A 23,241-nucleotide genomic window follows, 5' to 3' on the forward strand; every position below is an offset into this window, starting at 1 on the left:
TCTCATTACAAGGTGTCTCCAGTATAAGCACACATGTGTGTGTGCTTAGCTGCATCCAACTGTTTGCAACCCTGTGGACTGCAGCCCACCAGGCTTCTCTGTCCATGGAATTCTCCAGACAAGAATCCTGAAGTGGGTTGCCAGGCCAGTATTGGAGATCCTTCTCCAGGGGCTCTTCCCACCCAGGGATCAAACCTGCATCTCTCACATCGGCAGGCGAGTCCTGTACCACTTCACCACCAGTATACATAAGTGGACATAAACAATGGGTTATATGTCCCTGGCATCCAGATCCACCGAAAGAGGACATTTTAAAATACTTTACTGAACTAAATTGAGAATACAGAAGTTCTAACATCTGTGAGATTGATAACGTTCAAGGAAAAGTTTCATTTCAATTGATCACCCCCTCTCCCTTCCCTAAAATAGCTTTGTTTGTCCCAGGAGATTATGGGGCAGTGATATTGAGGGAAATATTTAGGGTAAGTGTGTAATGTGGTAGAATTCCTGGAAGATCTATTAAGAAACCAGAGTTAGATGGCATTGTTAGCTATAAGATCCCAGCAGTGTTACTTATGTTCCCAGAAAATTTGCTTTAGTTACACTCGGAAGAAAAAACAACTTCCCAAGTCTAAGATTCCAGTTCTTTGCTTAAAGATTCAGAAGACATTCATTTCTAAATATTAAATGTGTTCTGGTCCCAGTAGATTCAAATACATTATTCCACATTTTAAAAAATGTGAATACACTTTATCTGGGAATCTTACAGGCATATGATTCCTGTATGGCCTCTAGAAAGAAGGTACCATGAGCTGTAGAAGTGAAGGAGGAAATTGGGCATATGGTTAGCCTATAACTTGAGGTCATTCTGATGACTGTGGCTTATAGTCTTTGGGGGCTTTCAAAGAACAAGACCAAGCATGATGTCTAGAGGTCCATGTGTCCATAAAATATTAGGGATAAAATCAAGAAAGACACATGCCATTATCAGACAGACTATTCATGCAGGCTCTCTGCAGTATATGAAGATACTCTGGCTAGTGGAAGAAGATAGTGGTTCAGGGGAAGAAATGTGTGGGTATCTCTTGAAATACCCAGGAAATTAATGGAACAGATTAGATGCACCTTGTCTATATTTCTAATAAAGCCCCAATCACTATAGGAACATGTGGTTTTAAGAAGAGGTCTGATCCTCAGTCTAATTGACAGTGTTTTTGACCCAGCTCTGCCACTAACTGGTTATGGATCTTCTCCAAGACACTGGATATAGTATCAGCTAGACTGGCTGATTTCAAGGTTCTTGGCAAGGCTGTGGTTCTCTGAGTTCTTGCACGTTTTCTTTGAGTTTGCACATGACTGGAGGTTGGCGACACCACCTTGTATATAGATAAGTCATGGCTAGACAGTTAACAGATTGCAGCAGGAAACATAAGGTGATTACCCTGCATGGCTTATGAAAGTTTGAGACTATTTTAAAATCCTGGGAGTGGTCCCAGGGGTTTGCCCAAACTGAAGTGACCCTCAATGCTTTCTCAGTCTAACGTGGCAGCAGGGCCACTGGCCTTGTGCTCTGTGCTATTTATTTTGGTCAGAAAGCTCTCTTTATCTGCAGTTTTTAAAAAAGTATGCAAAATACTGAGTCAGTGATGTGGCAGAGCAGCTACCACCAGCCCTCTCATCCAGATGATTGACAGTGGATGTCTGTATTGCGGTAAGATTCACCCGGGGTTGTCTTGCAGTTAGAAGGAGTTTCTGTTGCCTTCTGTGGATGAAGACACGTTAGCCAAACACACCTTGATTCTAGTAGAGATGCAGTGGAAGAGTCTGAACATCATCACATCCTAACCTTTTATCCCTGCGGCGTCCACATCGGATGGTTAAATAACAAAGCTTGTCTTGCCGAAGACGAGATTGCTAAGATGACCATGAGGAGGCGGAGGATGGTCCCATTTATTGGGTACCTATTTGAATCAGCACAAACCAAGGCAGGTTACATCCACCACACTTGTCTTTACATGTATCACTGCTATCAGTAGACCAGAAGCACTTTTGTAAAGTAGGGACTTCCTCTGTTGTACTGTCATTTTCTGCCTTTGGTCTGTCTGTATGTATATTGATTTGTTTCCTTTTAAATCATATTCTAGAAGGAAAGAGTTTTTTAAGTTCTTTCCTGGTGACATATGCATAATATCATTTTAGCTGCTCCTAAGTGTACAATTCAGTGACATTAAACAGTGAAACCATCACATCTATACTCACAACTTCTCCATCATCCCCAACAAAAGCTCTGTACCAATTAAACAGTAACCCCTTCCTTCCTTACCTCCAGCTCCTGGTAGTCTCTGCTCTTATTTTCTGTCTCCATGAATTTGCCTACTCTAGGTACCTTGTGTAAGCAGAATCACAACACATTTGTTCTCTGTGTCTGACTCATTTTTCCAAGAATAATATTTTCAAAGTCCATCCATATTGTAACATGTCATTTTATTCCTTTTTAAGACAGAATAATATTTCATTGTTCGTATACCACATTGAGTTTATCCATTCGTCCACTGATGGATACCTTTCGGCCATTGTGAATAATAACATTGGTGTTCTAGTCCTAGCTTTCTGGTTTTTTTTTTTTTGGGGGGGGGGGTGTTGGATATCTGTCTAGGAGTTGAATGACTGGGTCATATGGTAGTTCTGTGTTTAGGTAGGTTGTTTTTTGTGTGTGTGTTTTTTTTTCCCCCTAGTGCTAACTTTTGAAGCAATACCAAGAAAGACCGATTCCTTGTTCTCTGAATGTTTTAAAATAGCATAAGAAAATAGCTATTTTGTCCTCCCTAAGTCTTCTCTTGTCTAAACTAAAAATTCAAAATTATGCAACTATTTTTTTGAACCCAAATGTAGACTCTTATGTCAGTTTCTGCTACATTTTGCTTTATTGCTTTTATCAACTAGTCCATTCTGTGGAGATACCCAAATATTTATTATGGAACCCAGTACATTATTTCCTTCTCCCAAGTATATGCCTTTTTTCTTTTGAAATACAGTGAGAAAACATTTAAGAATTATAAAAACAGAAGACATCTTTATCTTCTAGTTGATGACTAATCAAAAAGCGGATGATGAAGATAAAATTGTTTAAATTTTTTCATGTGGATCCATTAGAATTATTTAACTTTTATTATATCCTTTAAAAAAAAAGATTTTTCCTTTTGAGATTGTATTAGCACATCCTTGCACATGGTAGAGATTCCATGAACACTTTTTAGGAAAGTGAAGAATTGAAACATTGTTTGTTTTTTCCCTTGGAATGCTTTTATTGTGATCTGACCTCTCTTTATTTTTAAAGGCACTTAGGATTTTCGTGGTAGTGTTCTTATGTCCAAAGCTTTGACATCAGTTATTTCCATTATTGGAAGCCCGATAAATGTTGATGAAGGTTATGTTTATGTCCAGTTTGCTGTAATAAGAAAGAAAAAGCACTGCTCTTCACATGAGTTACTGTATATTTATAAACCGCCTAGCTAGCCAAGTTGAAATAAGAATATTCATGTAAAATAATTCTACCCTTAAACCCCTAGTATGAAAATTCCTCTTCTTAAATCTCCTCCTAGGTTCTTCCTCCAAAACAGTTGTCTGGTTATTTTGGCATTTGCCTGGGTGGTTCAAGAATCTTAGAGAATGCTTGTGCATGGAGTTGACCAAAAAGAGTTTAATGAAAGCATAGAACTCCTGGTTGAGTGTTTCTTACACACGTATATTGAAGGAGAACATTTTCTTTGGGAAAGTAAACTTATGTGAAATTTTCTTATTGACATCTTTCTGTTACCTGGGGAAATGTTCAACCTCACTGAAGGTATTCATCTGTACCTTCTGTTCATGCCATGATGCCATGGTGGCTCTCATTTCTAAAAGGATTACGTTTCAATTACTTTTCTCTCTTATTAAGTCTTTAAACTTAATCTTAAACCTTCAAACTATTTTTTTTTGAAACTTTAACAGAATAACTGCTTTGAGACTAGGCTGTGTTTTTGGTTGCTAAGGGGTTGCAGCGTTGAAATACCTTATGCAGCCAATTGACAGATGACTAATATCACAGTTCGCCAGCAGCTTACATTTGCAGAACCGTGACCAGCTAAAAAAGAAGGAATAGTGTAGAAGCGAGAACCATCTCAATTGTTCACATAAGTAAATCTTGATTATGTTGTTTCATCATAAAGGACGTATAGTGATTTGGGATGAGTCATCCTCTGCTGATTTTGAGTAAAAGGATTGTCACAAAAGTGACTAATAAAGTGACTCTCCCAGCTTGCAAATAGAATTTGATGTCCCATTTTAGATATCCTCTGAGAAATAAATCACTGCTAGAATAGGAATCAAACCTCCAGCTTTATTTCTCCACCCAACAGCCCAGCGATTAATATATGTAACATGCAGACGCACGTAGACAGCTGATTAGGACACACCTATTTTGTTGGTGATGGTGAAAGAATATGTGGTCTTTTGCACTGTGCTTCTCTCTCCCTCTCTTTCTCATCCCCACAAACCCAGCTGCTACTGTTTGCAACTCTGCTGCTACTGCTGCTAAGTCACTTCAGTCGTGTCCGACTCTAAAGTCAGCCAAAAAAATAAGAAACAACATGAATAGAATGTGAAATGGTCATTTTTGTCCTCATTGTAAATAGCTGCTAGTGTTATTGATCAATTTCCTATAGCTTGTTCATTGCCTGCCTTTGCTCAATATCACCTCCTAATCTATGGTTAAAATCTTGTAACTGAAAGAACTGCAGTGACTTTCATTCTGTGCATTTGTTGAGTATCTCCCCTTTTTCTCCCTCCCCCCGCCCCACAACCACATAACACTTGACACTTGGCCAGAATATCCATTAACCAAATGTTGGATAAAATATATTTGTTAGACATGGTTTTGCCTCTCTGTGTAAAATGGGAGAAATCAGAACAAGTGAAGATTAAATGACAGAGGAAGAGTCGGGTTAGTTAGGGGAACGGAAAGCTGGACTAGGGTTGATTTCCTGGCAACACTTTCTCAGCAAAGAGAACAATTTTAATCAGTTACAAAAATATTTGTGATCCATATGTTCCTCTCTGCTAGTTCCCATATGCCCATATTCCCTTTTATCTTGGTGGATGATGACTTTATGATTCAGGAATGCAAGAATAATACCTCGCTGGCTTTAGAGCACAGTGCTATTTCCAAACGTGTCCTGGTAATTACGCACACACTATATATCCAGGCTGTTCACGCTCTGAGATGGTTACGTGAATCTCAGTTTGTTCTTTCTTCATGGAAAGAATTATATCTTGCATCCACCTACTGGGGCTGGAATAAGGCATCTAAGGCTTAGCTCTGAAAACCGCACGAGCACTTCACTGGCTGGATTAACCCCACTGTGCAAATAGGAGCATCAGAAAAAGGAGACGGGAAGGCTGCAGTGATCATTGATAACTTCATTCTCTTTGGCAAAAGGAAAACAGAAGCCAGAAACCATTTGGTAAATCCATCTATCACAGGTGCCTCTATTTTAAGATATATTAAATATGTGGCCAGTTGCTTAAATAGATCCTAATTTTAAGGCATGTTGACTTCTATTTAATATCAAGTGTTTGTGATGCAAAACTGGTCAAATTTAAAAATTAAAATTACTGTCGATGACCAATGCATTTTGATCCTAACTTCTTATTTCCTTCACCAATATGTCCTTAAAAAATAGTTATATAATTTTTAACAACAAAAGAAACACTTTTTGCAGCCATTTTAATAAAGTCGTCAATCAAGCTGGAAAGAATTGACTGTAGAAACGATTGAATTTTCAACAGTTGTTTTCCTCTCCCACAACAAATGGAGTCATAACCCAATAGGCTGTTCATCAAGCTGCAGTAAAACCTGATGAGGAGCCAGCTGTGCTCCTGGCTGCTTGGGAGGGGGAGCGAGGGGGAGGCAGGGAGGGTTTCTCAACTTCAGAATAAATAACTGAGATGCACTGAGTGTTTTCAAAGTCGGGTCTGTGGCGGAACACGTGTGCAGGCTGCTGTATTCAGCAGATGTGCGCCAGGGTAGAGTTGCAACGCTGGGAGAGAGATAGATACAGCTCAGGTTCGGCAAATGTTATTAGGAATCCGTCTCTGTTTGCATTCAGGCTGTAAGGCTGCTGCTCCTGGAGGAGTTGCGAGAAAAGGAAAGTGCACGTTCTAGCAAGGATTGTTTTCAACAGGTTCAAAAGTTTGCAAGTCTGTTGAATCCCTCTGGCAGGATTGCTTCGCTGTCAAACAGAATACCCAGCTGGTGGTGGCAGTCCTCATGGGGAGGGCGGGGGATGGATGGTGTTCACCCAGCGACGAGAATATTAGGAATTCTTCCTGAACTGTCAGAGGAGGAAAAAAAAGAGCTCTCTCAACAATACCATTATGAAAGTTTTCTTTTTCCTTTCTTTGTATTTTTTTTTCACTTTTACAGCTAATGCCTCATTAAGTCAAAAATCGTTCAATGTGCTTTCTTAGGATAGTTTTCCTAAAGAAAAGGGTCACCAAAAAAAAACCCAGTACTCTGGAGATTATATTGATCTATAATTAAAACAAAGGCTGGGGTTAAAAAAAGGAGGCAAGACTCTTTTGCTCATAGGTGATCTGGATTGTCATGAAGGCAAACACACAAACTTATTTTTTTTTTTAATATAAAGTGCGAGATTTCACTAAAAAAGGTTAAAATTGAAGTGAGTAATCTTCGGCGCATAATGCAATTGTTAATTTTAGCTCGTTGCGTGGGTGCCGCTCTGACTTGAACAGCCGGCTGGAGCCTTCATTAGAGAAGAAGCAGGCAGCTTGGGACAGGTGGAGTGGATCAAGCCGTGAACGTGGTTTGCTGGAGGCCGGTCATCAGTGTTAGGACCCAGTCTTGTTTGTTTAGTCCTTTGCCCCCACCATGATCATTGCCATTATCGTTACTGTTGACTTTTCGTCTTTTTTTCAGGTGGACGATGTGTCAGATCGTGTAAGGGAATCACATGGAGATGGGCGTTTTGAACTGTTAATGGGGACATGGGACTCCCGTTGTCTCTGATCCCACGTGTGGATTTTCCCAGCGAAGGACAGAAGCGGCTCGTAAGCTGCCAAGACCGGCAGCCGGACTCCTGCAGGAAAGGTAAAGAGCTGCCATCGGATGGCTGTCACTCCATCTGAATGTTTTCCTCAGTCTGTAAATGTGCATGTTTGCATGGAACAGTTCCTGAAAGGCCACCCAAACAGACAGCATCTGTATAAGGGATTCGGCTGGCTCAGAGTCTGTAAAATTAGAGCTCAATTTGTACATTTCATTTTTTTTTTTAATCTGGTCATGATCTGTTTTTGATTGAAATGCTCCAGGGAAAAAAGTTAGGGAAACAGAAGTCCTGTCTCCTCCCCTGACTCAGTACATTGAGAAACAAACTGTTTGATTTGGGAAACAGAACTTTTTATCTGGTTAACTGCATCTCTCCCCTGTGTCACTGAAATATGAGAGATCTGTCAGGTACACTGAAGGGAATATCCTCAAACCTCCTCAAACATCTGAGCCTTGCTCACTGGCCCCTCACAAACTCCAGCCATCATCCCTGATGAAAACTTTTCCATTCCCACAATCCTTTGCCAAGTGAGCCTGTGTTTTTTTAACAATATCATTAGATACCATCTGTCCTGTCATGGTAGGTCTTAGCATATTTGCAACAGAATTACTGTGTTATTAGATTTTTCTCATATTTCCTATGTCCACTTGGAAATAAAGTTACTGAATTAGTATACAGTAATTAAACACTCCCAGAGAAACATATCAAGACACTGATATGTCCATTTATAATTACCGTTGTAATGACTGGGAACAGGGCAGTCATTACTTGGGAATTATTGTGAAAGAAGTGACTTTCTAGGCTACAAGGTCTTTGTGTCTTTTATTTTTTTTCCTTCCTTCCTTTCTTCTGTTTTTCTGTCCTTTTTTAATTTCCTTCTTTCTTTCCTCTTTTTTTTCCTTTCTTTCCTTTTTATCCTTTTTTCTTTCTTAAAAAAAAAACTGAGGAGGAAGTAAAAGCTGAATTATTCATGAGCCTCATTTGACAGCACATCAGAAGGGGAAGTGTCAGGGGCTTTATAGAGGTAGGGAGGGAAAAAAATACCAATAACAGGCTTATACTTTAAAAAGTCATTTCTAGCATCTGTGTAGTCATCTCTTATGAGCCTGGAGCATTGGAGTTCAGTTGTGATAACTTCATTGGAGTTACTTCCGAAGGATCTCCACAGCACCAGCCACTGGCAGGGGCTGGGGGCAGAGCTTCTGCTTTTAATAATATCTCAGTCAGTTTGAAGTCTGAAGTCCCTGATGGTTTATTGCCAGATTGGGATCCTGTATGTGTTCTGAATTATTACCTCTTATGTTGATTTCTCCCCCAGTAGAGTGTACTGAATCCCTTAGACCCAGGAAGGTATGTCTGTGGTTGAAACTTGCAAATCATTTGTGAGTCATCTTAGAGATGCGGCAGAAAGGTACCACCTCCCAACTCGGAAGCGGAGGAAGAGTTGGGGAAATACTCTCTTTTTCTTCTGCTTCCATTTTGGAGTGGAGCATAGGAACTGGGAGGTGTGTGGGACTTGGGTGTCTCAGTTTAAGATGTACTGATCCACCCCGACAGCAAGGTGTATTGATAGGAGCATGTGTATGTGTGTGTCAAGGGATTGAGTGACCAAATCTGCCTCTTGGTGTTTGTCTGGGGTCCTTGATTTGGTCTTGTTTTATTCTGTTTGGGTGCAATTGGCAGAGAGGCTGGAGTTGCTCATTTGATTTTGAGAACAAACGGAAGAATCCAGTATCTCAACTGTAATGGTCAAGACTTCACCCTGCGCTGACTTTATTTTCTGATGTCTTCACCTTATAGGGTGTCAAACCTTGTGATTTTAATTTGCATCTGGGAGAATGTCTGAGCCAGGAGACCTGAGTCAGACCATAGTGGAGGAAGGTGGGCCTGAGCAGGAGACGGCCACTCCGGAGAATGGTGTGATTAAATCTGAAAGTCTGGACGAGGAGGAGAAACTGGAATTACAGGTGAGCCTGGAGAAATCCCACTTGTCATACCACACTGTGCACCCCTTTCTTTCATTTTGAAGATACTCGGAAGGTTTGTTTGTCTTCTTGCTTGTAAAGAGTTTGACTAGTAAAATGAACATGTGTACGTATGCTCCGTCATGTCCAACTCTTTGCAACCCCATTGACCAGAGCCCCCAGGCCCCTCTGTCCATGGGATCCTCCAGGCAAGAATACTGGAGTGGGTTGCCATTTCCTCCTCCAGGGGATCTTCCTGACCCAGAGATTGAATCCACATCTCCCCCCTGCATTGGCAGGCAGATTCTTTATCACTGAGTCACCTGGGAATCCCAAGTAAAATGAATAGAAAATTCATAAAGCAAATCTTCTCTTTTCCCATTTATTAGTCCTTTTTTTTCTGACTAAACAGTACATTCTGGTCAAAATGCCCTTTGAAATAGTGTGTGTATATATATATATATATATATATATATATATATATATAGCCAAAGAACATATTTAATGACTGAATTTGCCCGCAGCTTCTCCATATTAATTTCCAGACCACCTCAAGGAGTTTGTGGAGAGCTTCTCCTGAGGCAGCTTTATACTAGCTGAGTTTTAAAAATAGATTTGTATTCCATGAAAAGAGGAAGGGCCAGCTCATGACAGACCAAGAAATATCAAAGACATGAGCTCTGGCAGACAGGTTGACCTTCTTGCGCGGGCTAAGCATCGATTCTTATTCGCGGAAAAGCTTAGAATTCCCAGCCAGGAAGAGAGAGAAAATGCCTGGAAGAGGCAGGGGGTAGTTTGAGGGTGATTGAGAGTACTCAAAAAGTGATATGTTTAAGTGGTCAGGATTTATGAGAGAAGGAGATTTGGCAGAAGGAAAACAAACTAGACTTACAAATAACCTGTATCGATTTTCTTTGAACCAAACTACAAAAGTGGTAACTGTTTTTATTTCATAAATGTGCAAAGGCAGATAATGGCATAATGGCCAAATGACCTCAAGGCCAGCCTTTGCACTCCCCAACAAGCTTCTGTGGGGCTTCCCTGGTGGCTCAAACAGTAAAGAACCTGCCTGCCAGTGCAGGAGATGTAAGAGACACAGGTTCAATCCTCGGTTCAGGAAGATCCCCTGGAGAAGGAAGTGGCAACCCACTCCAGTATTCTTGCCTGGAGAATCACGTGAACAGAGGAGCCTGGCAGGCTACAGTCCATAGGGTCACAAAGAGTCAGACAGAACGGAGCTACTAAGCACACATGAGCTTCTGTAAGGAGGGAAGGATAAAAGCTAAATGGTCAAAAGTTTTGGAGGAGCAAGGGCAGGAGGCATCCTCCCCAATGGTTATAATTGCTGTTGTTATTGATTTTTCAGCTCTAGTGACATCCTTTTCTTTCTCTGTCTCCCCCCACTTCCCTCTCCTGGTTGTTGGTTTGTTTGATTTTGTTTCTAACATACAGAGGCGTCTGGCGGCTCAGAACCAAGAGAGAAGAAAATCCAAGGTAGGGTTCTGGAGTTCTGCGTTGACCTGATATCCTGGTTACATATGCCACATAGGGTTAGAGGATTTGCCAAGGAGACACAGGGCTGTATGTAGATCTTGGCTGCATCCGCGCTACCTGTGTTTGATGTGCTCGTGTTGACACTGCTCTTTCTTGCTCTATGTGCTTTTTAATTAGAGCATTTAGGGCTCACATAGCTGCAGTGTATATATATTTGATCCTGGCAACTTTGACAGTGCTTTACAAACGAACTGCTGCTCATTTTTTCATTTTAAATCAAATTTGGGGCAAATTTTTTTGTATGTCTGATTAGTTTCTGCCTTGAAGTAAACAGGTTCTGATGTTTAGGATACAGTCTTCAACTTTTAACATATTTTCTCAGTCAGATCACTTTCACACCCAGTTTTAGTAGAAATTCATCTGTGTTGTCTTTTCCTCCTTGCTTGTATGTTCTTTGTACATTCCCAGTGCGATGGGCAGTTTGCTAAGAGTTTTCTTTAAATTTATTCTTCCACCCTCTCCTCCACCTGCATCGCCATCAACACAGATCCGATGCTTTAAGCCAAAGTAGACGCTTTGTCCCCATTGACACAGGGGTCCAACACTTGGAACCAGTGTAGACAGCCCTGAGCTATGGATTTGAAGCTGGCTTTTAAAAATTTTGATTTGGGAGTGTCCAGAGAAGGTGGAGATGGTTTGACAGCCTGAGTTTATTTCCTGGTTTGTTTGTTTGTTTCTTTATTTTCCTTTCCTTCCCATTTCTTTCGCCTCCCCAGTCAGGAGCAGGAAAAGGTAAACTGACTCGCAGCCTTGCTGTCTGTGAAGAGTCCTCGGCCAGACCAGGAGGGGAAAGTCTTCAGGACCAGGTATACGCCCTGTCTTTATGGGTCATGGATGAACGGGATCTGCTTTCGTGTGCATGAACATTTATTTGGCATTAAACAGTGTCTTGGGGGGAAGCAAAAACTAGTTGAAGAAGGGCACAGTCCAGCTTCCTCCCCTATTTCTGAGACGCCCTAAATTAGTTGAACAGTCTCAAAGTATTACATTTGTTTTTTTTCCAGACCCTCTGAACACTGCACATGGAAAGGAATTCAAAAGATTTTAGATTAAAACTTAAAATGTAAGCACGGCCGTGCTGCTATTCCTCAAAGGCTCTCTCTTGATCAGACTGAACCAAATACAGTCCCAAGTACCACGTCTCCTCCCTTAGTGGAGAGTCTTACCTCCCCAAAATGCACTTGCCTATAAAAACACTAATTTTGGCTCTTATGAAGTTTCAGAAATAGTGAATAAGGTGCATTGAGCTTTGGAGACATACTTTTAGGGCCTTTGGTGGAGATTTCTCACTACTGGAAAAATGGTCCAGAAATAAATCTGAGATGAATGTGAATTTAAGTTAATATTATTAACACTTTGCTGTACATCCTTACCCCTAATTTTTGCTCCTTACAGCAAGGCTATTCAGCTCTAAAAATTCAACTTCCAACAAAACTTTTCACATGGTATTTATTTTTGTTTGCCTTTCAGGCATCATATTCGCTTTTAGAAAAATGGTCTTGCTGTTAAATTTTTACCTTGTTTTATCAGAGGCTGAGAGCAGTCAGGACAAAAGTAAAATGATTTATCTGAACTCAGAGGAGGAAAAATTGATTAAATTAGCATTATTTGGGGGGGCTGTGTTTTGCTTTTCTCTTTATAATTTAATTAAAATTCTCAAAATTTTCCTCTTGGATACAGAGAGCGTTGAGAGCACTTTCTTTCAAAGGACCAAAAATAAATTCCTCGTAGATATCATCTTAGAGTATTTTTTTTTCCCCTAGCCTCATTTCCTTAACCTGCCACCCATGTCGTACGCCAAGGGCGGGCTAGCTTTCAGTAGCCATCACTATGTTTCATACAAGTTTTATTTTCCTTGGGCTCTGAGAAACGTGTGGCTTTTGTTCAGCATTTTATTTGTGCTTCTTTTTTGTATGGAGATTCAAAAGGGGGAATGAGGTGAATATCATAGCTTATCTCATTCAGTGTGGATGGATGGCTTGTGATGTAATGCACACAATACATGTTAATTCTGCAGAATGACAGACTCTGAGAGAAATAATGCCCCAGTGGTCCCCTGCTCCGAATGCCAGGCAGAAGAACACAGCCTTTATAGATTTCATCTGATTTTTTTCATCCTATCTGATGAGGTACTGGGAGGAGATTTTTTTTTCAAGTGATCATCTGTATCATTGTGCCCACCCTGGACCTAAGCCTAGGTTACTCCTTGCAATTGGAGCAGAGAAGTAAGAGGCAAATGGTACTTTGCTCCTGCTGGCCCCATGCTGAGTAACTGAGACTAGCTTTGTAGGAATTGGAACTTGCAAGCCTTCCTGGGGACTGGCTGAGGCGGTGGGAGCAGGGCCCGCCCGCCCCGCCCCCCCACCCCAAACACATATAAGCAAGTAGCCCTGCTGCTCTTTTAGAGAATAAAGAAGCAGACCTTTGAGCTTGTATACAATGCTTTCATTAGGTACCACCGGCACTTAACATCATGTGGGAACTGAATCCCTGACAACACTGGCCGAAGTGTACGGTATACGGATTGTATGGCTCCCCCAATATGTGTGTATTCACAGTATTTGGAAAACTGCCTTCATTTTCCTGTGTGGGGAAAAAACTCTTGCTACCTGTATTACTTGATCTCAGACCCATAGCAGATGGTTCAGTCTGTCCTTAAGTTAAAAGAAGTGTTTCTTTTCTAATGTTATACTCTTTACCTATCAGTGTATTACTGCAACTTGAATCATTCTTTTCCTGTTGTTGGAGATAAAGTTATCCTGTACTGATGTATTTAACACTTGTATTTTATTATGGAGCATATCAATAAAAATATTAAAAAAGAACAGATTGTTTTTTACCAACTCTATAGCACTTTCGTGTGTTCTTTCAACACCATAACGTGTAGAAAAGGCAGGTGTTTTTCTGAGTATAATGTTTGTCAACACATGGCAGGAGTTTGTACATTTTTTTAAAAAAAATAATGTCCTTTAGCCTCTGCTATTCCATTCATATTTCCAAGCCTCTTTGATTTTAGATTTAAACTTACCAAGGCTCGATGGATCAATCGGTTTTGAAGAAGTAATGAGACCACTTCCTGACCTGGGACCCTCGCTTTCCTCTCCTGACCCACTGTCGAATTGATTCTTCCCCACTCGGAGCAAAAATGTTCCAGCTTTTTCCTTAGCAAGTAGAAGCAAACCGTAACACCAAAGTCTGCCTGAATCTTTGCAGACTAAGACATTTCTGTCCCAAGTGCTGTGATAAAAGACCTTATCATCAGATTACACTCAGTTTCGTATATGGCCATCCCCAGGATAGTTTGTGTATGTCCATCCCCGGGATAAACATGTGAATATCAGGAAACCTGGCTAAGATAACTATTTACCATGAGAATGTGTTTTAACTCATCCTCTGTATCATGCAGCTTTCCAACCATGGTGACCTTTTATTCCAGCCCAGAATACACAATAGCTGCTGCTGCTGCTGCTAAGTCGCTTCAGTCGTGTCGGACTCTGTGCGACCCCATAGACAGCAGCCCACGGGCTCTGCTGTCCCCGGGATTCTCCAGGCAAGAACAGTGGAGTGGGTTGCCATTGCCTTCTCCATACACAATAGAGCCCCTCCCAAAAAAGAAACTTGCCATTGGAGGGCTTTGGTTTTCTGCTTGTCAGATCAGCTAGGTTTACCAAGAACCATTAAGATTCCCAGATTGGCCATAATTTGAGGATGTAGAGACATTAGTTTAGTCACATGTAGAAAAGTCTTAGTTTAGTTTTCAGTGGGAAACACTATTAGTCATTGGGAATATTTTTCCCCTAACATCATAAATGTTAATGTCGCCGGTGGAAGAAAGATTTCCCATTAGATGATCTCTTACATAAGAACCAGTGGGCTTAATGTTGGCTCATTTGTCATAGTTTTAATCATAGCATAGTTTCTTCAAAAAACTGAAAAACATAATTTGGCTCATTCTTCTTCAAAACAGTGAACCTACTATCATCCAAATGGCTGATATATGAGTTCATATGAAATGATCTGTTTCAGTACAAAATCAATAAATACAAAAGTGGAACCAGTCCAAATACTGTAAATGGTCAACCAAGCATTAGTTCAAGAGACTCTTACATCTTGAAAGGATTCACTGATACTAGGATTAAAGTAATATTGAATATTTATATTTAATTGATGGAAAATATGGTCCTATTTTCTACCTTTTCCAAAAGGCAGTGCTTATTGTAAGTTTTAATGCTTGATTAATAGCTTTTGTGAGCAACATAGGATAACCCATACCTAGGATTCCTTCAATTCTGTAGTTGTATTTTTCATAGTGGTAGAAATCAGTATTCATGTGGCTCTGAAACAAAATTTCAATTGTAAATGGGCTGTTATAGCCTTTATTTGTGTCTGTTTTTTCTGTAATTATGATTCATGTAATATCTGTCTGTCTGTGCTTGTGCCAATTTTTTCCGTTCAAGGAGTTATATCATAAAAGGACTTGGAGAAGCCTCTTTTTTATGTTAATTTTTAAGACATGATAGTAGCTGTGATGCAAACTTATTGATACAGAAGTTTTTCTTACCTGTTTAAAAATAAGCCTATAGAGAAAATAAGAGTTGGGATCTACAGGAATTTAGCTTGCTTGCGGTTAATCTTCATAAGGCAAAGTTTTAGTACTAGCTACTTCTCATGACCTTCCATTGACCTCCAAAGTTAATTCATCTTAAAGAGCAATTATTTTTCTGACAGGTATAATTTTTTTTACCATTTAAGAAAAAAAAAAATCTGTACCTGGCTTTCATTTTCCTGTTCTTAATAATCTCTCTGCAAAATGGAAACCAGACAGAGATTCTTAAATTTGGCCCTAAATTATTATATTTTTTCCCCAACAGGAATCAATTCATTTACAGCTTTCCAGTTTTCCCAGCCTGCAAGAGGAGGATAAATCTAGGAAAGATGACCCTGAAAGAGAAAAAGAAAAGGATAAAAACAAAGATAAAACCTCTGAAAAACCCAAGATCAGAATGTTGTCAAAAGGTGAATGTGAAAATGTTTCCTTAACTTACTCAGTTTATACATAACTAGTCACAGAATACATTCTAGACTTTATACAATATCACCTCCCACCAAAATTTGCATAAAATTTTGTATGTGTATGTATGTGTGTGTGTGTAAAAGATGATGTGAACTTGATTTTTTTCTGTTCATGATGTCATTTTTGTGTATCTAAAAAGATTATTTTTAGGATCATATATTTCTTTGGATATTCATTTGGATCTATTTTTGAGAAGTTTGTACAAGGGAGTGAATGTAAATCTGTTCTTAATTCAGATGTATTAGTCCAGTTAATTTGAACTGATGAACAGTAGTGGTACCCAGTTTTATATCTTTTAAGTGTCATGTTTATCTTAAAAGACAGACAGTGGATTGGCAATTCTCAGTTGATAAGTGGTAAGTGGTGTCCCCAGAGTGCAGATGTATCTGTGAACGTCAATGGAACACATATTAACATTTTATCTGGCCTAAATGAATTTGGTCTCTGCAACATATATACTGCCCCATCATGTCTCATGTAAAATATACACAATTCTACTACAGGAAAAATTTCTTCCCCAAAAGTCATTCCTTATAAAACCACAAAGCTACAATCCAGACTTTTCAACTTGTTGCCTTACATATAAGTATGCAAAAGTAAAACAAACAAACAAAAAAAGAAAGCAAAAGTAGAAACAAAAGTAAGTTGATATGGAGAATTCCATGAATAAACAAATTGGCAATAGACTAATTTTTTTAAATACCTGAGACAGTATAAGGCATTTGACCAGCTGAGAAATGACAATTACTTCACATCTGCTCCATAACCGCAGATCTGCTTATAATGATTGTCTCAGCTGCTGAACATCTAAAAGCCAAGGTATATCCGAGAGTAAACAAGTACAGCTTCCTAAGATGGCTTTAGAAATTAAGCTTTAGACAGCATCAAAAGACTTGAAAGACTTGGAAATATTTAATCCCCTCCTATATTTTGTATCAGTTAATATTTAGACAGTTTTACAACAGAGCATTCAGTTTTTGCCTTCTCCATTTTAAGAGAAAGAGGGTTCCATGGTATCTCAAGCTCTTGAGAGTTCTCTCTGTGGGTTGGGAGTACCCATCACTGTCATGGAGAGGTCATGCCCTTGCTGATTGACAGCCCAAAATGAACTCATGACATCTGACTCCACCCAGCCACCCACCCAGACCGTGCCCACTTCCTCTCCTATGACAGCTAGGTCTTTCCACACTGGAAATCTACTGGGTGTTCTTAATCCCCGAATCTAATTTTCATCCTGATTTAATGTTGCCAGGTTGCTAGTTTCATAACATGTATCTCTAACACCAGTAGATTCACCTTAAGTTTACCGGAGCGTAAGGGAAAAGGGAAAGGCTGGGAAAACCCTTTTCAGCCCACCTCCCCCTGCCGTTTCTCATAACTCCATCCTGCTGTTTGTTTCAGATTGCAGCCAAGAATATACGGATTCTACAGGCATAGATTTACATGAGTTTCTGATTAACACGTTAAAGAATAATTCCAGGTAAATCATTACGTAAATCTTGTTTTTAGAGGCATCAAGTAGAATGTTACAATAAAGTCATTCATGCAAACACTTCTAAGAGGGAAGCTGTAGAAGACTGAGTCCATCTCTGATGTCTTAAACCGTCTCTTGTATTTTCTCTTTTCTGCTAATAGTGTTCATGTTTATGTTTTTAGCTAGTCTTAATCCCTTCGTACTTGTCCAGTGAATAAATTATAGTTTACAACTTCTGCCTTTCTGGTCACAAAGAGACACTTAGTAAGGGGGAAAATATAGAGAATGAGAAGCAATGTCAAATATGCTTGAGGGCAGCTATTGAACCAACTATTTGGGTTTAGCTTTGTTAAAGTTTCCTATTAATTTAAAATACACAATTTACTTAGTGTGTTTTATGGGCCTAATACCTTGCATGTCTTAGTTAACATTAAAAACTGCAAAGGTTTCAATAGCAGAACATACTTAACAGATGAGGAATCGCCTTAAGGAGAATGGAATTACAGATAGTTCGACATCACATTTCAGAGACGAGTTCGATGCTGATTTGTAGCTATGTAGATTTAAACAATCTTTTCCATACATGTAAATGAAACTGTTAAGTCTTTGGGAATAGATAGTCCATAAAGCCTTTTCATTTTAACATTTATTTTGCAGAGACAGGATGATACTCCTGAAAATGGAGCAGGAAATTATTGATTTCATTGGTGACAACAAGTATGTTGAATCGCAGTGCCGGTTAATGAATCTGATGTGTCTTGGTTTGCTGTATGGGTTTAATCACTCATTCTGGAAAGATTTAGGGGTAGATAAAACATTATTTAATATGTTTGCTGACTCATTAAATAGAGATGCTATTGGAGTTAGGAGCTATGTGCTGATGGGAATTGTTGCTTGGACCATGTGTACTCCTGCTTGTTAAATTCCTGACAAAATGGCTATAAACAGGGGGCCACTGATTAGCATTGAGTAGCAGTGACAAGAAGCGACCCTCTTCGTTTTTATTATAGTTTTTTAATGGGCTCCAGCTGGCTGTAGTCAGTTATGCCTGGAAATAATTGTGCTGCTTTCAGTGTCAACCGTGTAGTGACATCTCCAGATAGACATCTGCAGTCCCGTATTATGTCCTGGCGTTTGTGGCTGTGCCTGGCTCTGTGGATACCATCTCCTGGACTAAAACAGAATATACTTTCCAGCAAACCTTGAGTTCCCTGTGGTCTGAGAAATGCACAACTCTAAAACAAAAACACTTATTGTACTTTAATCAATACATCTATAAGTGGAAAATTGGTCTGGAAATGAGAACATTGAGTGATGCCAGGAATGAAATAAGCTTAATGGTTCGAATGAAAAAGAAACGGTTTTGTGTGTGTATCTCTCAAATGTACTACGGGCCAGAAACGAAAATGCTGATACTGCTGTTTCTTGTATTCCTTTCCAGTAATCATTATAAAAAGTTTCCTCAGATGTCATCCTATCAGAGGATGCTTGTCCATCGAGTGGCCGCTTACTTTGGGCTGGATCACAACGTGGATCAAACAGGGAAATCGGTCATCATCAACAAGACCAGCAACACAAGAATGTAAGCCCCTTCACTGTATTTATTTAGCATTTTCTCTTTCTCTTGTGGATTCATTTATAAGAACACAGTATCCAGTTCAAAGTACATGGCATTTAAAATGTACAGTGTTATTTATCTCTTGCTCTTATCAATAATAGTGGCATTTATCTATAGAAGATTACCTGTGGACCAGGAAAGTTGATAAAATTTAGGCTGTAAAGTATATTTATTCCCTGATCTGTTACATAGCTCCTGAAACACAATTTTCTTCCTTCCATTAGTAATCCATGTGGTTATACAGAAAACATGGAACATGTTATGTCAGCTACAACTTTGACTAAAAATAACAGACATTTTAAAACAACAATAACATATGTAGGAAAATTACCCTTTTCTTTCTTTTTCTGGTATCAAGACATTGATCTTACTGTGGTTTCTAGAATAACAAAAACTCCAAACCTGGAGACAGAAGTTTGGCCTCTAAGACCCAATTCTTTTACTTACTACCTGGGTGATTTGAAATAAGTTATGTAAAATGTGCCCTCTCAGGGTTTTTTGTTTTTTGCTTATAAAATCAGAGTGTTTTGAGCCAGATAATATCTAAGTTCTGGCTCCAAAAGAAGGTTGCTTGTTTGGTTTTGCTTCTTTCAACAACTGTTTGCTTCTATCTCACTATGTTTTCATGGTGTCACTGAAAACACAAAATGAGTGGTCATTTGCTTTAGAAACTTCACACTATGTCTGTTGAACCCACCTCTCCTTGAAGCACAGACATTGTCACAGCACAGTACACATTAAACTGAAAAACTGTCCTCATATAAAGCAATTTCTTAAGACAGTTGTGCTTGGTAAACTGTGCGCATTGCGTGGTTTGTTAGGAATGCCCTATTACCGAAGGGAACTTTTGTGTCAAGCACAGCAGTGTGGTTCAGACATCAGTTTCTGTTCTCTGGAGGCTGCGGCTTGTTGGGGTGGAGATGATGCCCCTTCTCTGCTCAAGGCACAGTCTGTGATGAGCAGAATGAGTGTGAAGGTCATAGTCGGGAGAACTCAAGCTGGGAGATCTGGGGCTACTGAGATTGGCTATTATCTCAGGGACACTGAGAGCTTCTCTTCTCTGGACTTCAGATTATTTATTTATCTGCAGGAGAGAGTTTGGAATGGTTAATGTTTAAAGGCCCTTGAGCTTCAGAAGTCTTGGGTCCTGTGGTTGCATTTTATTGTGAGGGCAAAACACATCTTAAAATTTATCGGCTTTCCGGTTTATCTGATTGTTGGCACACGGACCTCCTATTTTGAACAGTAGTAGGACTGAAAGGTCACTGTCCTTTAATCCTTCCCTCTCTGTTAAATACTCCTAGTTGTTGCTGTTGTTGTTTTCATTCTTCGTTCTGGTTTTTCTTATGATTTTCAGATACTGTAACGCAGGCACACACGCTGACTGCAAACTATGATTTTCAGATACTGTAACGCAGGCACACACGCTGACTGCAAACTATGATTTTCAGATACTGTAACGCAGGCACACACGCTGACTGCAAACTAGGCAAGCAGTTCTGTCCTTTTAATTCTTCCTCTATGAGGCCGTAAGAGACATGGACAAGCCCATAGATCAAATAGATTGATGTGGTTTCAACTAGTAGAGACAGTGCATTTATGTTTAATTCACCCCTGATTTTGCAGTCGCATAGTCATAAATATTGATACACATGTTTGAGACCTGTTTTCTTGTCAAACAGTTTTTGAGAAAATAAAACACTCTGTATAAAGGCTCTTGGTAACTCAGCAATGGCTCCAAACTTGCAATCAGTTTGATATAGTAGTCACTAGTTATATATGGCTATTTACATTTAAAATTAATTATTGAAATAGAATTTAAGCTTTAAGATTTGGTTCCTCAGTCAGGCTAGCCATATTTCAGGTGCACCAATTAGAGAATATACGGAACATTCCCTTTATTTCAGAAAGTTCTGTAGGTCAAATCTTAGAATCCTTGTGTTTCTTGCAAGTTTCCAAATACCACTGGAGAACATAATTTGTCCCTTAAAGCTTTTCTTTTCTGCTAATGAGCATCATATAATCAGACTTCTTCACTTCCAAAAGAACACTGCTGCTGCTAAGTCGCTTCAGTCGTGTCTGACTCTATGCGACCCCATAGACGGCAGCCCACCAGGCTCCCCCGTCCTGGGATTCTCCAGGCAAGAACACTGGAGGGGGTTGCCATTTCCTTCTCCAATGCATGAAAGTGAAAAGTGAAAGGGAAGTCGCTCAGTCGTGTCCGACTCTTCGCGACCCCATGGACTGCAGCCTACCAGGCTCCTCCATCCATGGGATTCTCCAGGCAAGGGTGCTGGAGTGGGGTGCCATTGCCTTCTTTTTTTTTTTCCTTTAATGACCAATTTCCAATAGATGCCATGTGTTTATGCCTTGAGGAAGAGCAGAACTTGTGCGGGAAACACCTTCAGGTATTGTTCCTATAACAAAGTGCCTGGACTGCTAGGCATTTTGTCTAGTTCCTGCCTTTGATCATCAACATTGAGTCCCCGCTCTGTGACTCCCAAACAAAAAAGACGAATGACTGTATGTCATGGACAATCAAGGTATTTCCTGAAGAGTTGAATTTAATAATCTTTCATCCACAGCTGGGTCAAATCCCACCACTCTATTCCAGACACCTTTCTGGCCATCCTTGACCTGAGTGGCTCTTGCCAGGGATTGACATGGGGATGGGGGAAGCTAATATCTTTCAGAACAAGAGAAAAAGATGAATGTAATGTGCTTTTATAAGTAGCATCCAGTCACATTTTCAGGACCTGAATCAATTGGAGCAGTTTTAGCAAAGGAGAAATGTCGTTCTGTGGGAAATTATATTTGACGTTGAAAGTCTGGTGCCATGTTTTCATGGAATTAAAGTTCAAAAGAGAATATATCTTCAGGTTCCAGGCATCTTGCATATTTTTGACTCTGATAATTTTGAGAGTTGTGCCATCAGGACAACTGGCCTATGTTGGCTGTGGGGACCATATTGGCTTAGATATATTATTAGATGAACATGTTTCCATTTCTATAAAGGAAGGAGGCTGAGATGGAAATTCCTCAGATGATTCCTTGTCGGTTTTGTGTTTTGGAGATACCGTTTCAATGTGTCCGCTTTAATAGTACCCCAAAACAAATGCATGGAGATGCATAGTTTAAACGTCATTGTAGATTGGGAGAAATGCAGAAAACCTGGATGGAAGATACAAAAATGAACTGAAGGGCTAAGGGAGGGAGAACACTTCTTTTTTTAACTTTTCGTTTTCAGTGACCATGCTGGCATGTAAGGTGTTCCTCTGAAGTGGATGCCTGTCAGCTAGATATTGGCTGGGATTTATTTCCAGAATCCCTGTTTTTCTAGATTGTCTGCAGTTTAAGTGCCTATAGAATGTGTCTTGAACATACAAAAAGTTTTGCATGGAGAGAAAATAGTCTCACCTGAAGTGCAAAATATTTAAGTCATGACGACAGACTGTGGGGATTATATATACACATGCATGTGTATCACTTAGAATAGCATTGCATACTATTTGTTCAATTGTACTGGATACTTTACACCTTATTTAATGTATATTATTTCATTTAATATTAAAAGCAAACTTATAACCTAAGTCATTAGAGCCTCATTTTACAGAAGAAGAACATTAAGTGCACAGGTTTGGTCCCTGGTACAGGAAGATTCCGTATCCTGCAGGGCTCCATAACTACTGAAGCTTGCATGCTAGACTCAGTTTTGGGCCTCCAGAGAAGCAATGATCAGCATGGCTGGAATCTCAACCCAGTGTGTCTCATGCCAAGAACAATGTTACTAAGTAATCTAACTCTCTTTAAGGCAAAACAATCCAGACTATCTTGATCGACATCCCCAAGACCTCCTGGATTGGTTGAGAATTTCCACGCCTAAATCTTTTGTGGTCTGATAAGAAACAATGATTGAGGGAGATTTTTTTGAAGGTTCACTCAGTGGTGTCAGTAAATTAACAGATACTTCCTCCCATATGTCAGCATTTGCCAGATTTTCTTTATCACCACTACAAGGTGCGATATTTGGGGAAGAAATGTGCAGAATTTAGAGGGAGTGATATCCAGTCAGTGGAAACTTCCTATACTCCGTTTCAATCGGTGTTTTCAGAAATGAAAAATCTATGTTTACGGATAACGACAGTGCAGGAGATGAGCCTGTCCTTTGTGTGAACACAAAATTACTCTTCCAAGCAACTCAATTGTCCAAATGCATGTTTTCATGGCATAGCCACAGGAGCATGGGGTTAAGGGTGTAGTCATCCGGAGAGAGGAAGAAATAAGAATTGTGTTCATTTGGGGTTCATTCCCAAAAGGTGCCTTCTTCTAAGTGAACTGGTGCACTATGGAGAGTTAGCAAAGAAAAGTCGCCTTCCCCTGGCACCGCTGTGTCCCCGCTGCTTCTCAGGGCTAGGCAGCGAGAGGACAGGCGAGCATGCGCCACCTCAGTC

General features: G+C 39.9%; 1 protein-coding gene across 28 annotated transcripts in view; it reads left to right on the forward strand.

The window, feature by feature from the left end:
- ARPP21 (cAMP regulated phosphoprotein 21) overlaps positions 1 to 23,241 on the forward strand; it is a 163,831-nt gene that overhangs the window by 40,295 nt on the left and 100,295 nt on the right. For 22 of the 28 annotated variants that reach the window (XM_069561354.1, XM_069561364.1, XM_069561367.1 and 19 more), the window contains 8 exons: positions 6,977 to 7,147; positions 8,907 to 9,073; positions 10,523 to 10,564; positions 11,341 to 11,430; positions 15,496 to 15,640; positions 17,100 to 17,178; positions 17,830 to 17,889; positions 18,614 to 18,754. In XM_069561354.1, coding sequence (XP_069417455.1) covers positions 8,945 to 9,073; positions 10,523 to 10,564; positions 11,341 to 11,430; positions 15,496 to 15,640; positions 17,100 to 17,178; positions 17,830 to 17,889; positions 18,614 to 18,754 — 686 coding nt within the window. In that variant the 5' untranslated portion in view covers positions 6,977 to 7,147; positions 8,907 to 8,944. Of the gene's footprint in view, positions 1 to 6,976; positions 7,148 to 8,906; positions 9,074 to 10,522; positions 10,565 to 11,340; positions 11,431 to 11,628; positions 11,958 to 15,495; positions 15,641 to 17,099; positions 17,179 to 17,829; positions 17,890 to 18,613; positions 18,755 to 23,241 lie in introns of those variants that run through there. The other 6 variants (XM_069561358.1, XM_069561371.1, XM_069561376.1 and 3 more) reach the window with 2 other exon arrangements.

Source organism: Ovis canadensis, chromosome 19, assembly GCF_042477335.2.
Source record: "Ovis canadensis isolate MfBH-ARS-UI-01 breed Bighorn chromosome 19, ARS-UI_OviCan_v2, whole genome shotgun sequence".
Taxonomy (NCBI): Eukaryota; Metazoa; Chordata; class Mammalia; order Artiodactyla; family Bovidae; genus Ovis; species Ovis canadensis.